This window comes from Hetaerina americana, unplaced genomic scaffold (assembly GCF_022747635.1).
Source record: "Hetaerina americana unplaced genomic scaffold, ioHetAmer1.1.p SCAF_4, whole genome shotgun sequence".
Classification (NCBI taxonomy): domain Eukaryota; kingdom Metazoa; phylum Arthropoda; class Insecta; order Odonata; family Calopterygidae; genus Hetaerina; species Hetaerina americana.
Genome location: NW_027286985.1, coordinates 40664432 through 40680637, shown reverse-complemented (window position 1 = coordinate 40680637; position 16206 = coordinate 40664432). Strand labels below are relative to the sequence as shown.

The 16206-nt window shown below is 37.7% G+C and overlaps 1 protein-coding gene across 1 annotated transcript in view; it reads left to right on the top strand.

Moving 5' to 3' along the window:
- Positions 1-11218, top strand: part of LOC139692171 (tachykinin-like peptides receptor 86C) — a 228640-nt gene extending 217422 nt beyond the window's left edge. Inside the window, exons 5-8 of the mRNA XM_071590235.1 lie at positions 652-802; positions 8933-9129; positions 9895-10087; positions 11039-11218. Of these exons, the coding sequence (XP_071446336.1) occupies positions 652-802; positions 8933-9129; positions 9895-10087; positions 11039-11218 (721 nt within the window). The remainder of the gene's footprint in view (positions 1-651; positions 803-8932; positions 9130-9894; positions 10088-11038) is intronic.
- Positions 11219-16206: the final 4988 nt, after the last annotated feature.

Here is a 16206-nt window from a genome sequence, read left to right as displayed (position 1 = left end):
GGCTGTATGCTAAAGTTTAGACCATAATTGAGCAACTTCAACTCTTGTTGTGAAAACGTTTCATCGGACAAGTTGCGAACATTGGGGAAACCTTTGTTGTCAGAGGAAGAAGAAGCTTTGGACTCACCGATAAGTTTTGCTAGTTTACGATTGATGCAGCGGGCTTTCTGTTCTCGTTTCTTGAGAACTACGATGTGGATTCTCCCGTCGATTTCTAACCAGTCTTGAAAATCGGTGTCTGATAATCTCCGAGTCAGTTTTAAATGCAAACTGTAGGTTTGCAATTCCAGGTAACTACGTTTGGCGTAGAGAGATATTATTTCGGAGTGAAGGGCTTTGCGTCGTAACGCTTCGTCAATATCCAGATTTCTTTTACGATACAGAGCAAGTGAATTGATGAACTTAGGATAAATATCCGTCACACCAACACAACAATTGGTCTGACGAGAGATTGGCAACTAATCCTTACGGCCATTGGAGTTTTCTTCCCCTTTCTTCTTTAACGACCAATGTATTTGACATTTAGGAATATCGAAGTCATGCAATACGTCGTTACCACATGATAAAATATTAAATGAATTTCCTCATCTAATCTTAAATCGACACAAGAAAAGAATTAGTTATCTAATTATTATTTCTTTCTATTTCCAGCTACAACGTGATATTCCTGACCGTGACGTACGCAATGCCATTAACTGTGATAGTTGCATGTTACTCACTCACCGGTAGAGTGCTCTGGGGGAGCGGATCCATTGGAGAGATGACACCGAGACAAGCGCAAGCCATCTCCACGAAGAGGAAAGTAAGTGTGACACCCGTTATCCACATCGTTTGCCAAAGACGCGAGTTAACCCTTCCTCTGACGATAAAGAAAAAGAAAACCAAGTGATTTCGTTTCAGATGTAACGCACAGAATGGATCGTTCGAATTATCCGTACGTGACGGAATCACCTGCTATCATGCTCTCTTGTTTTCCCTTATTTTTTTTCCCAGGGGCACTCACGACGTGTTGTGCAATCTCGTTGGCTGAATCCCAGGGATCATAATAGAGAGAAGAGGAAAAAAATTCAAAGGCCAGGGTGGAACGGAATTCGTAATTTTATTTCTCCCTTCTCTCCCCCTGAAGCACGGGGGCACTAAAGATCCTCTGCGGGCACTTCACCTAATTGACTTCATCGCATCAAATTACGGCCACGTCGGGTACCAAGGGAGTAAGAGCACGTTTTCAAGCTCCAGAGCGGCCCTTTTCATGCATTTACAAAGCCACCGCCGCCGCGCCTTCAGACCCCGCAGACTTGCTCATGCAGGGTTATGAAATCCTATTCCGAGGATAAAAAAACTGAAAGGGCTCTTCGAAAGTGAGTGTGAATTATTCTCTGAAACTGGATAGGGCGAACCTTTTTGACGAGTGAGTGGATTTCACATTCACCAGATTCCTCCAACTAGGGGTTCACGTGGTGTTCGCGAGCAAATAGTAACTGTAATTATACATCGACTTGATTGGGGCGGAACTCTGAAATACTCTCTTCCACCTATATCCTCGCCAATATGATAGGTTGAACTTCTAGCATACCATATTTATTTAAATTGGCAAAATACCGAACTAAAAATACCACAGAGCTTTGGCAGTAATTATGAAATTGATATATGATAGAGGGGCAAAAATGTTAGAATAATGGAATAATAATAACAGAGACAAAGACTACTACAACTTTTCACTAAATAAATTCTGCAAAAACTACATTTTATTCACTAAATAATATGGTGAATACAATTTCTATTGAGTTGAAAATTGTTGTAGTCTCAGTCTGTTATTATGGAACAGTTCCACTACATCACACCTCAATCTGTAATTTCTATAATGGAATGATACCCTTCTGAATAAAACTGAATACAAAAAAGACACAGGAGTGTGAAAAATCAGTGAGAACCAAGATGAAGCCATATCATACTGTCAGAGCAGAGAGTAATCCGGAGTGCCCAACGAACAGTTAGTACCACACCTCACGGTCAATGATAATCCCTTCTTGAGCTCCACTGGTGGCTCTAGGGATATTAGGCATAAAAAAGCATCTCTAAAAACGAATCTTCGCCTAAGTTTTACATTTCCTAGGTTTCCTGTATCCATAAGATAATGATAAACTGTTTATGAGAAAAAATACTCAATGGGAAATGCTAGTTTTTTTGTCTATTTATTAGTGAAGGTCGTTCTTTTGTTTATAGACAGCATTCCTACTAGAGAAGTAGTGCGCGAGAAAACTTTCAGCTTCCTGAAAGACCCTTCAGGGGACATTCCCTCATCAAATCCCCCGTGAGATCCATTAACGTTTAAATATAAAAATATTACGTTTGAGCAACATATATGGTGCTTTTTCAGCATTCTCTAAGGGAAAAGTAATAAAATTCGTCAAGTTTCTCCTCTAAATATTGTCATTAAAGGTCAAACACAATTTCTGCATTTGCAAACTCGCGAAGGTTTCTGTACAAAGGCTTCTTCTGAAAGAAACTAGATCATGTTAGCAAAAATGTAACGGTCAAAATTTGAAAGAATATTCAATTTATTTTCACGGGTTCTCTTTTTCCCACAGACCCGTTTCCAGGTAACATAATTTCGTCATTACATTTAAAATTAAATTCAATCAGCCAATATAACCGTTTCTTAGCACCCTTATTCAACGTCCCTGTCATCAATTCCCTCCTTCTTGTGAAAGCTTTTTTGGCCTAAAGTAGTTCTTTTTCTGATTCCCCAAAATTTTTTATCATCTTGGTCCAAAACATTTCCAAGGTAGGTAAACTTTTCCACCAGCTCTGAACTTTTTCCACCCTATTTTAAGGTTTAATTTTGCTCTCCTCCCCAAACCTCTAATAAATTCTGATATTTTAAATAATTTATCTTCATCCCATTCATATCAAACTGGCTTTCTAATGCCTCAGCCATGATTGTGACCCCTTGGCTGACTGGCTGACCAAAGCTAAATGATCCTTAACCTATTTTATTCCATGAATCGACCCACCGACTTTTAATCCAAACCTACAGTTCTTCTCTTGCCTATTTTACATTTTCTCCACGCATGCGTATATAATCAAAGGTTACAATAACCAACGCTGTAATACTACTCTCCCTAAACATGCCTGTCACAATTCTCGATCCATCCCACGAACCAGAGCAATGAGAGACATGTACAGCTTGCATGTAAGTCACATATCCCTCCTGCCCTTTAGAGCCCCATTTTCTTCAATGAATTTATTAATTCTACTCACATTACTCTATGAACCGCCTTCTATAAATTTACAAATCAAACAAATTTTTATATCGTTGTGGTTTTCTATGCTCCTCATTTAAATTGATCCCACTACATCATATGTACCACTCCCCTTTTTGCATTCAAACTGATCTTCCATGTGGTAATCATTTACCCTCCTCTCCATTCTATTTTAGATGATCTCGAGGACTATATTAGCTGTTGTGAAATCAAACTAATTCTTCACTAGTCCTCACATATACTTGCTTTTCTCTTTAGTGGAATTAAACTAACACTAATCTGATAAAAAACTTCAAGCCAAATTCATGTGCATAAATTTTATGAATTACCTCATAAAAACTCTTCATATAACCCACGTAATTTCTTGATCTATACACCCTTTGATCCTCTTTTTGCAAATAAAGGTTTGGTTCAATATCCTTACGGGAGCAGCCTGAAAATTTCCGACCTAACAAATAAACGAGGCATTTTCCAGAAATTTATTTTTTATTTTTCAAGATAGTCTCCTTTTAACTTGACGAACTTTTTCTAGCGATGCTTTTCACTTTTTTAGCCTTTCCAAATAGCAGTTGACCAGTTTCTCCGCAAAATAGGCGTTTGCGTAGGTGATAACCTCCTCGTCCGATGAAAATCTCCGCTCTCCAAGCGAAATTTTAAGGTTAGGAGAGAGGATAAAGTTACTCCGGGGCAGATTTGGTGAATACGGTGAGTGGTCAACCAATTCGAAATGTAATTCGTGAATTTCGGCAATGGCGACCGCCAAGGTGTGAGCAGGCGCGTTGTTCTGATGGAAAAGTACTTTCATCTTCTTCAAATGCCGTCGTTTTTTTGCAACTACTGCCTTCAGCTAGTCATTAGTAATGCGGAATGCTCTCCCGATAATAGTTTTATTTACGGAGATAATCGATGAACTCAATCCCGCGAATATCGTAAAAAATCGCCATTACCTTCCCGACCAATGGAACCGTCATCGCCTTTTTCGGGGCAGGTTCACCCTCTGCAGTTAGTCCGCTGTTTTGACTGCACGAATACGTCATAACTTTTGTTTTGCTTACATTGACTTTCATCCCATGCGTGGGTTGAACAAAAGGCTCTTAGAAAAAAACACATTAAATTAGGAAGATTTTTTAACTTTCCAACATAATCTTCCTTCATCTTCATGCACTTTCCCCAACGTACCTACAACGTTTTTAAGCAGTCCATGAAGTAGAATTTCGGAAGGTCCTCGCAATGGAAATTCATCCCGATGATGACCTCCTCAATCGATGTGAATCGTTTTACGGCGAGTCATTTCTTCAAGTTTGGAACTAAAAAGGCCCCTCGGGGGCAAATATAGTGCAAACGGTGGACGTTGCAATAATGCGAACTTTAATTTTATAATTTTTCCATAGAAACTGCGCAGGTTTTCACATGCCCATTGTAATGAAGAAAACATTTTTTTATTTGCCAATTGAGGCTCTATTATATTGATTTCTTCACTCAGTCGGTTTAACAACATTGCAAAATACTCTTCATTTATCCATTGTCCATTTTCCAAGTAACCGATGAAAATGAGTCCGTGTGTAACTCAAAAAACCGTTCCCATTACCTTGTCGGCCGAATTTACCGTCTCCGAATTCTTCGGATCCGGATCACCTTCAGAAAACAATTGTTTCGATTGTTTCTTTGCCTCTGCATCCATGTATGTATTACGTATTGACACAGAAATTCGTCAGTATTGCGACAGGAAAGTGCCAAACCAGCCCCGGAATCGACTATACGAGTGACAAGACGAGCAAACGTGGCACCCATATTGCCGAGATTTTTTTCACAACAAATTTTCCATACGAAATTTAAAGCACTGTGGTATGCCTGTGACCAACGCTATTTCTCGAATTTTGATTTTTCAATCACTCTTAAACTATTCCGTGGATTTTGTCAATCATTTCGGAGGAAGTTACTTCTAATTGACATCCTTATTCATTTGTGGACGTTAAAGTTAAAACCAATTTAACCAATTGTAATCAGTCGAAAATAAAAGAGCAGATATACCATGAACTTCATCCAACTCGACTTTGATCTCTTTTGGTGGTAAGCCTTTTAAGTAGAAGTGTTTAATCACCGCACGAAACCCATTTTTTTCATTTTTATGAATAAAGAAAACTTTGTCGATTGAATCAACAACTAAAACGAAACTATCGGATGGATATAGCTGAAAATTTAACAGCAGCCTAGTGAGAGATTAGACTTACTAAAAGCAATTAATTTCCGATTCTACGGGTGCCATCTCTTAGATTTTCAAGGAATTATTGAACAATTCACATACGTATCACACTTATTTTTAATGTGGTCGGTGATAATTTATTTTTAAACGCTCATCTCACCCTTCAGGTGATTTGCCAACAAAGCTCAATCATCCGCGAAATCGAATTGATTTCATGAATTCCTCACCAATCCTATCTTGAATTCTTCCATGTCTTTTTTCACATTTTTGGCACATTCAACGCTGAATAATTCAAAAAGTCAGTCTTTTCAAAATGAAAAAAATAAGCCAAGTAGAGCCCCACGGCGCCCTTAACCAAGTAAATTAGTGTCATAAAAGGAAATCACTAATATTAAATCCAGAAAAATGTAAAAAGTGGACAAACATTGGAATGAATATATTTTCCTTAAAACTTTTTAAACGTGAGATATCAGTTTACAGTTAATATTGATTTTGAAAAAATAGCCAATTTTTAGGAAGGGTCATCCGGAAAGTAGTACCCGTTCGTGAAATAAAGACACAAAAGTAAATATTAACAAACATAAAAAATTTTATTTGAAAGAGGATACTTTAAACTACTTCTCAACATAATCTCCAAGCAAATTAAGGCATTTGTCATAACGTGTGACAAGTTTCTGTATTCCTGCTGCATAGTCCTTCGCCGCCAGCTCATTGAGATACGCGAGGGACCCATCTTGCACAAATTTTTGCATAATGCAGATGGTGTTTAACAATTTCATGAACAATTGTTCGAGAAACATTGGGAAAATGCTCACAGATGTCATCAATTGTGACGCGCCGATCGTTCCTCACGAATTCGTCAACTGAGCTCACCAGTTGGTCTGTAATGACAGACGGTCTCCCCGAACGCTCATCGTCGTGTGTGTTCCCCCTCCCCATGTTGAAGTTGCGACACCACCGCCGAACAGACGACTCGTCCATTACATTGTCTCCATACACCTCCTTTAATTGGCGATGAATATCACATGGGCGAACGTTTCTTGCATTGAGGAATTTAATCACTGCCCTCACTTCACAACTGGCGGCGTTCTCAATTTTTTTAAACATTGTAAACAATCACAGAAACAACACAGGCAATGCTAGCGTCACGCAACTTGGCTCAGAGAAGGCAGACAAGCCACTGAAGCTATCTGACCTCGTCCAGCGGCTACTCGCGTCGTCAGCACTTCATGCGGCACGAACGGGTACTACTTTCCGGATGATCCTCGTATGATTGCATATATGCTGTTATGTTTCTTAATAGCTTAACTAAATTAAGAATTAAATCACGAGAGTAAGTGAAGACTTTGACACATAATAGTCTTAAAGAAATAATTTAGAAAAAAAGAAAATCTATTATAGCTATATTTTATAGATTTAAATGGAATATTATTCAAAACTTTAACATGAATCGTAGCGGTGTAGATATAGATTCAAAATCTTGTCTTTCAGGTACATGAATGATTGTAATTAAATATTTTTGAAATTTGGGCTTGACTAGGAATGGAAGAAATGAGTAGAGGGGAAGAAAATACTGTTATATTTTCGACGAAATATTTTTAAATCTCGCTTACATTTGCTCATAATACAGCGACTCACGAGAAGCATTTCGTAAAACCTGATTTAAGAACCACTATGGGAAAAAATCTAAAGATTATTGGCTGATTTTTTAAAAAGGAGTTAAATTTCTTATTGGCCAGTATAACACAAATAATAACGTTGCCGTACCGCGGTAGGGTCATATTCGGGTAAGAATTTGTCTGATGTGTATTAACACCCAGCCACACACCCTAGCGGTTGCTTGCAGGGTACATAAATAAATATCTGAAGTATTACAAAGAAACTGCGGGAGATACCGCAACAGTAACTTTTAACGGAATCATCCGCTAATGTGCATTTCAATGCAACAATTTAAGAGCGTAAAAATCATTCGCCTTGACTGGGATTCGACCCAGATCCCTCACCCGGATATTGAGGGATCTGGGTTCGAATCCCAGGCAAGGCGAATGATTTTTACACTCTGAAATTGTTGCATTGAAATATCTGAAGTTTTAAATAGGTTTGGTGAAGAGAGTACGGAGCTATGGGAAATCAAAAAAGTCAGAGAAAGTTAAAAGAGATAATAAGATAGAAGTTACATAGAAATGAAGACGGAAATAATAGACTGGGCAAACATGTGGCAGTAATGGTAATACGTAAGTAATATTCCCTAGGGACCGCCCAAAGGATACCTTATTTGGTAGAAAACCTTTAATAAATAACTACCTGATAAGATGTTTAACTTTAAACAAATTACCAGACACTGAAGGGAATGACCTACCGGTAATTTTGAAGAATTCAACGGGCGATTTACAGAGGAATGCGAGAAATTCACAGCAGTCACATAACTCGTCTTAAACGTAATTACGATGATTTTTTACACTTTAAAATTATCTTATTTGATATGTGCGACGATATTATAAAACGCTGAACTAAGGATATTTGGCACTCAATAATGAGTAAATTCAGGTAAAGATACTTTCTCGAAAGCGTACTCTGAGGATCTCAACAGAGCGAATAGGAAAGCGAAGGCGAAAGAGAAGGCTATATGAAACCTAATGTAGCTTACATGTCACGCCAAGCGGCATGTTAATAGCGCGAGATCACCTCATTTTTTGAATATTTCTCTTCACCACCGTTTACCTTGAATTATAATAATATTTCCCATTGTTCCCAATATCGCTCAATCACTCCAGTTGGCGCTGCGAATTTTTCCATCTTTTATTAATTTCTCATCCCTTGTAGATCCTTCAGCAAAGGTCATCGTTGCAGAAAAGAACTTTGTTGATTCCGCGAAAAATATTTCTTTACGGTACAACTGTTTCCTAACAGGACGTACCTGTCGGTGTCGCCATTGCGATGAGGTACCGTATTAAATAATTTTCATGAAACTCCCTTATTTGGTACACAACTTGATTAGATGAGATTTCGTAGAGTTTACACTGCAATCATTGATGCAAGGGTTTGCTACAATCACTGCTACGTCTGCCCAAATTTTAAAAATTCGTTCCAAAAGGGTGAAGATATCAAACCCCATGCTGATCCTCCTACACGGCCAAGTCGAAAGAAAGAAATTTTCACCTCTAAACATATGGATTGGAATTTATCTAACCAGTAACAAAAGGAAGGTAAACTCTATTTCAAGCAGATCGATTTCCAAATATGTGGGTATTAAAGAATTTGCCTCAGGGAAGCAAGGAGGCGTGCATACCCCGAAAGTGTTCCCCAACCCTCTTGGACCCTAACTCGATTTCGTGCTCGCTTCTGATGCCCTCACCAAAGACAAGGAACCAGGAATGTCAAAGATCTTCCCTTGGTGAACAAAAAAAAACCCTCAAGGTCATTTACGTGCTCAGGAAATAATATATATTATTTTTCCTTCCCCAAGGTGGTGCGGATGTTGGTGCTGGTGGTGAGTGGTTTCGGAATCTGCTGGCTTCCATACCACTCCTACTTTTTGTACGTTTTCCACCATCGGAGAGCCGCGGGTGCGGCTCACGCTCAGCATGTCTACCTGGCCTTCTACTGGCTTGCCATGTCCAACGCCGCAGTCAACCCACTCATATACTATTGCATGAATGACAGGTAAAATATCAGTTGGCACGTTGATGGCTTGATGGGGGAATAAATATATAATTCCCGAAAATTAAATGCAAATTTTCAGTTTTTAAACCGGGTTTTTTAATTTGGCCGTATATTTTTTTTCATTAATTCAGGGAAATTTATTTATCCATCAATTCCAAACATAACAAAATAAAAGAGTTCGAGATAAAAAAGCTATGAAGTTTAGAATTCTAATCTCAATCCGGAAATACAATATTCCTTCTCACTTTTCGCGTTGAAAATCTGACCCGTTATTTTTTCACTGTTACTGTAGTGTATACGAAACACTCTTTTCTCCCATTCCTGACATAAAATGAAAAAGGGCGCAAAAATATTTTCTGGAAACATATGTTTGGCAATTTTAACTTAAGCAAATTTTATTTATTTTGTTTCATCTATTTTTACGCACACTTGAAAGTTAGAATGTGATTTTTTCCGGCATCCTTTACAATTTAATATCCCTTCAGGTCATCCATCCCGAACTAAAACATTTCATCTCTGGAAAGCTTTCACTTTCTGTTTGTCTTCAGAGATATAAACAATTTAAGAAGTAATTTTATTTTTATGCCATGGGCCCAATAACTACCGGAAAGTACGTGATAATATTGGGGGAAAAATTGTTCTGGAATGCCAATGACCTGACGTCATCGAGACAGAGAAACTCCCATAAAGTTTCAAACTGGGCACTACCTTGTATATAAGCTGTACAATCTCAAGCAAGAGATCATGCTGAATATTTTCCTACAGGTTCAGGTCGTATTTTCAGCAAGTCATATGCCAGTGCCGATGTTTCCGTGGTAACAACGAAAACAGCATTGCGTTGGCACTTCACCCGAAGAACCTATATACGGCTCAGACAGGGAGTCAGTCGGACTTTCCCCGATCCAGCCGCTTCAGCCGCTCCATGAATGGTACGTCTAATGAGAGTAAAATTGACCAAGTTCGCGATATCATCAGCTTTTATTTTACTTTATTTTCTCTCCTTACATGTAGGCATTATAATCTGTTTTAAAACTAAATTTTCCGTTGATTGCATACTATCCATCCATCTATCGTTTAGGTGGTCGTCCTCCTCCGTCCTCTTTTCCATACTTTGAATAGTTTTCCTTCCTTTCTTTGTTAGTCTTAGCAGTTTACGTCTATCACATATAATTATTTAATATCCTGTATTTTACAGTGGATACTTATACTTTGAATTCTCATTCTGTCGTAGGACTTTTTCTTGAAACACCCAAGAATTTTCATTCATTTGAATTCAATAAATATTTGGTCCTAGCATTTTCTACTCTGGTTAATGTGGCTTATTCTGATCTGATTATTGTTTTATAGAGTCACTCTTAACCGATTAAACCGAGTCAATTTCTCAAAAATTAAATAAGACTATAGCTGTGGTCTTAACTTTGAATCGATTAGCTTGGATGGCCCTCATATTTTTCTTCTAGAGCAACATTGGTCGTCTCATTAACTCCGCTTTCCGAAAGAGGAAATAAAAAAGCTCAAAAAAATGAATCAGTTCAAATTCAATTGTTAATCTAATTCAATCCAATTCTTCAAATTTAATTGTTGCCACAAATCTTAACTGGACTTTCTTTAATGAAATGTTTCAATACTAAGGCTCATGAAACCTTAATTTTCCTTACATAGCCTTCAAACAGCAATTAAATTAAGAAGTCAGTCTTTCTAATTTAATTTTTTTGCTTGTAAGGTGGATAAAATTGTAATAATTTAGCTTATTTATAATTGAAACAACTTATATCACGACATATTGAAAGTAAATCAAAGATTCAGAGAAATTCTTGGACACGCTCTATTGAAGATAGAATGCGATCATATTGGATGGATATCATCATTAATAATCATAAATGGATATCTCTATTAATAATCCTTACAGGCAGCAGACGTGTTCGCTGACTATATGGAACTCAGCCTCATAGCGAAGACAGGGGTACATCGAGTACTATGCTTGGTGCTCGCCCCGACTCTCCTAGTGGTCTTCTGTAGCCTTGCAAATGGCGTTTGCGAGGACAAGAGGCTGAGACACTACCCTTTGCCACCTGTGGTTGCAACATAAGATGGAGCATCGAAAACGCAGAGGCCAAGTAAGATTTTTTAATGCTTTCATGCTATGCTTGCGCTTTCCACTTGCCATCACACAGTTTAGATAAAACGATTCGGTATTTATCTCAAACTAGTGATTCAGAATTTCAAGAAGTGTAAATGAACCTCAACAAAAAATTTCTCCATGTACATAGCATGTGTATACCTGCACCTTTCACACGCAGTTGGGTATTAGTTGAGCTCTACCTTCACCTATCAAACTAGCATTCGATTGTATTACTATTTTGGGAGTTACCGTTATCAACAGAAAATTACGATTTTCACAGGAATATGGCACCGAACACGGATTTAAAGAGTAAATATCTGCATATTTCAAATTAATGGAATCAATTAGCCTGACAGTGAGCATTTGAAATTAGAACCTCATATTGCACTACTAATCTTCCTTAATACGATTGATTCTGAATATTCCAAAGTACGTGACAGTTTAACCCATGTTGGAGGAGTTCAAGTGGAGTTTGACTATTGATTTCCTCAATTTTTCCTTGGTTTCATCGAACATGGGTAATTAAACCTAACAGCGACGACCATAAAACGAAGAGCTGTTTCCCGTCTCGGAAAAATTATTTAATGGAGATGGACTTCCCTTATTTCGGAAGGAAATAGGTGCGAAGGAAAATTTTTGTTTAAAATTCAATGTGAAACAAGCGCAGGCTGGTTAATGCATCTCACTCTGCCATTTGTTGTACTATTTGGCCGTAAAGGGTCAGGAATAAAAATTCAAACATTACTTACAACTAAAGTGCCCAATTATAGGTGAGTAATACTTAGCAATTCAACGAAAGAGACAAAAAAATAATGTACTTACTGGATGTATATGCGAAAAAAAAATATTTCTGTGCTAGTCCGAATTTTATTTTATCGGCAGCCATTGTATTGTATGTTACAAATCTACAGGGAAAATTATCCAATTCTGTAGACCAAAATATTTATGAAAGATATGCGATCGATGAGTTCCTCGTTTTAAATTTTAAATTAAATGTGATCTACGCTAATACACATTCTAATGCTTAGATAATGTTCACTGAAGATACATATGCGCTCAGCAATAGCGCCTCTAAAGATAAAATACTGAACCTATTTCATATTATATATGAGCTCAACGTCTTTTATTTACTCTGAAAAATTGTAAAAAGCGTGATTTTGTAGTGAAAACCAATTTGCTATAGGAAAACTTTAAATACTATCTGAAAGCTCAGTTGACAAAGTATATCCTAATGGCTACTTTGGCTTACTTTCAAATAACGTGATATTTATCTAGACGGACATCCTATGAATCACTTGAATTGAATTATGAATCAAATCCTTTACTATTAAGGTGCCTACTCAGCAGCGCATCAAATTATTTAACCTTACCTTTTAATAATAAGGGATAAATATTTACAATTCATCCTGCTAATCATATGATTTTGTCGTCAGCGGGGTGAGGTAATTTAGGGTAATAGTTTGGAAAGCGTTTGGTGCTAAACTAAAAGTCCTTTTACAGACCTTACAGTCGACAGAGACAATTCAATACTAGGTTAGATCTTAATCCTACACAACGATCGTGACGTTATAATCGGTGGAGAGTTCAATGTCCCAACTATTGACTGGACCACATTTAGTTTTCAAATGGGATTTAAAGACAGATACCTGCGAGTCGCTATTGACTCTTTTACGTGGAACTCATTGCATCAACTTATAACTTCACCAACTAGGTGATTTTCTAGATATTTAGCAACAAATATTTCCGAAAAAGTCTTAATTATAGAAACTTTTAAAGGAATTAGTGATCATAGGGCAGTAAATGCTAAATTTTTGCTACATGGGGTCCGAAATAAGACGCCTAAAAGGAAAATTTACTTGTTTAAAGAAGGAAACTACAATAGCCTAAATTGCATGCTACAGAATCAATTTGAAAGTTTTAAGAAAGATAGTAGTCACCGTAATACTGAGGCTACGTGAAATCACGTCCTTGAGATCATACGCTCAGCATTCAACAAATTCATTCCCAGTAAATTTATAAAAGATGACACGGAACCTAGATGGTACCACGCGGATGCTAGAAAGACATTGCGACGTCAAAGGCTATGTCTGGCCAAGATGAAAAATATTAGAGATGATGTCTCTAGTGGCAAAATAATTTATATAACTTATAATTACAATATATCTAGGGCGAATTCCAAGAATGAATTTCGGAGAGCGTTTTAGTGAATTCAAAAGAAGAAGATTAGCGGAAAATTTGAAAGAATATCCGAAAGAATTTTGGGCGTACGTCAGAGAGGTTGAGGGAAATTAATCAACTGTCAATTCACTCAAAAATAATAAAGGCGAAAGAGTAATCAGCAGTTTGAAAAAGGGTACCTTATTAAATTCCTTCTTTCAACGTGTCTTCACCCATATCTCACCGAATCCCTCGGTTAGATTAACAAATCGTGGCGGACAACCTATTTCCAAAATTGAAATATCATATAATGGAATAGAACGTTTGCTGAAAAATACTAAGCATAATAAATCCTCAATACCCGCTCGTATATTTAAGGATCTACCTTGGATAAACCGCCGTATCTATAAATAATACTCTATTTAAGAAGTCAATAGTAGATCACAAGGTTCCCAGAGATTGGAAAACGGCTGACGTAACATCAATATTTAAAAATGGAGACAAGGAAGAACCTAACAATTACAGACCTATTTCCCTCACAACCATTCCATGCAAGTTTAAGGAACATATTGTTGCTAGTTTTACCGTGAGACATTTCGATAATCAGGAGTTAATAATGAAATATCAGCACAGTTTCCGAAATGGTGGATACTGCGAGACAAAACTTTTGCTTCTTGTTCATGATATTCTTATTTCTGGAGACAGCAATGTTCCAGAGGACGCGATCTTTCTAGATTATAAGAAAGCCTTCGACAAAGTGCTTCATAACGAACTACTCTCAAAGCTAGAACCAGGTGGCAAGCAAACAATATATTAGGATTTATTAGAAGAGTACTAGGTAAATGTGATGAAAAGTCAAAGAATTATATGTTATCTGTAGCTGGTGAGGCCACATTTAGAATATGCCGCAAATATATGGGATCCTCACGTAGTTGGATTAATTGACGATATGGACCACGTACAGAGTGGAGGAGCTAGATTTGTAAAATGTTGCTATGATAAACTTAGTAACGTATCCAAAATATTAGAGCAACTAGGCTGAGAATCATTCACGGAGTGAAGGTTAAATTATAGATTGAAGTTCCTGCATAAATTGGAAGTACGTCTGTTTAGAAGTGATGTTAAAAATGTATTATTATCCTCATCGTACTACGGTAGAAGGGATTATGCCAGTAAAATTAGCGATATTAAGTGTTGAACAGATATATTTAAGACGTCATTTTTTCCACGAACGAAAAGAGATCATAATCATATTGTCCGACCGCCGTCATGTTCGGGTAAAAATTAGTCTGGTGTGTATTCATCCCCTGCCACACATCCTAGCGGTGACTTGCAGTGTACGTGAAAACATAAATAAAATAATCTAACAACTTCGTGCGCATGTGAGTTGCCACTAAGCAGCTCTCCTACCGCAGCGATGGCAGTATCGATGCGTTACAACACTGTTGCCACATTTCGGGTGGACTGTGGTATGGTGGGTGCTCGGTTTTCATTTGATTGTCCCTCATTGTTGTAAGGGGCAGGGGTTGAAACTAATGTTTGGTGCCCTGGGATGCAGGAACTCTTAAATAAAGACTTTAACCAAAGACATTCTTCGTTGGGAACCGTAGTTTCACAAAGTTTTTAAACCTAAAATTGAAGAAAAAATAATTGTGATGTGAGGTTTTTAGGATGATGGGCATGGAAAAGGGTAACAGAAATAAGATATTAGAATACAGAGGCACAAGAAAACAGAGATGAAGAAAGAAAGTGGCTAGTTTTAGCAGAAGGGAGATGCAGAAGCGACGAAGAGGAAAGTGCGACTGGGATTTATGTTTTTCATCTAGCGGGAATTCAAAGTATGAGGATCTGTTGAAATAGCGTAAAGCATTGGATGTGTAAATTGTTTAGCTCAAGAGGTTTCGAGGTCCACAATTTTTTTTATTATAGCTTTCTTGAACGCTCGAATCACATTTTCAATCGTTGGTTGCCTTAAAGTAAAATTCTGAACGAGAACTTCAGCACAACGAATGCCCCCGCTACTACATTTCTCTCGATGCCAAACGAAATCTAGCCAAAATGAATTACGTGAGGAATTGGGATGGTGCGGTAGCTAACGTACTGGCCTTCCTTCCTACCCAGGGGGCCCGGAAGCGGCAGATATTTTTCAGTGGTATCTCGATACCTACTTGAGGTGTTTTGTGGAGCTCACTTTGCGTGAGTACGCCGTCCGTCGGATGGGACTTTAAGCTGCGGACCCCTTGGCGTCTTTCTTTAAGACTAGGTTAATGCCGACGCTGAGTTTTTCTCGACCCGTCATCCTTTCCTGTCCATTTCTAATGGTGCAAATTACCTCGGCTTTCGGTCGCCTCCCGTAAATACTACTACTAGAATTTACGTGACGCTAGAGTTACGAGAGTTTAATTATGTAAGTACGTCTACTTTTAAGTACGTCAGTTTAATGACGTCGTTTTAGATAACTCTTGAATCAAAGTATTTTGGATTTATTTTCTCCATGAGTTTCTTTCGGCTCAATGCTGCCTCTAAACTTCCCTCCTTTAACCGGAACTATTGAAATTTGCTCCTTCTTAACGATACCGGAATGCCTATAGAGTTTCGGTTTATTCCTAACGCACGACAACTGCAAGTTTAAAAATAAAGAAATATTTTATAGAATTGATATTTACGAGTAATAAGTATTTTTAAAACTATACATCGATGATATAACAAGTTGGATTACTTCTTGTGGTATATCTAATGGGGTATTTACAACTTAAATATTTAGTGTAAAAGATTTCGCCTGTTGTCTTTCGACCTGC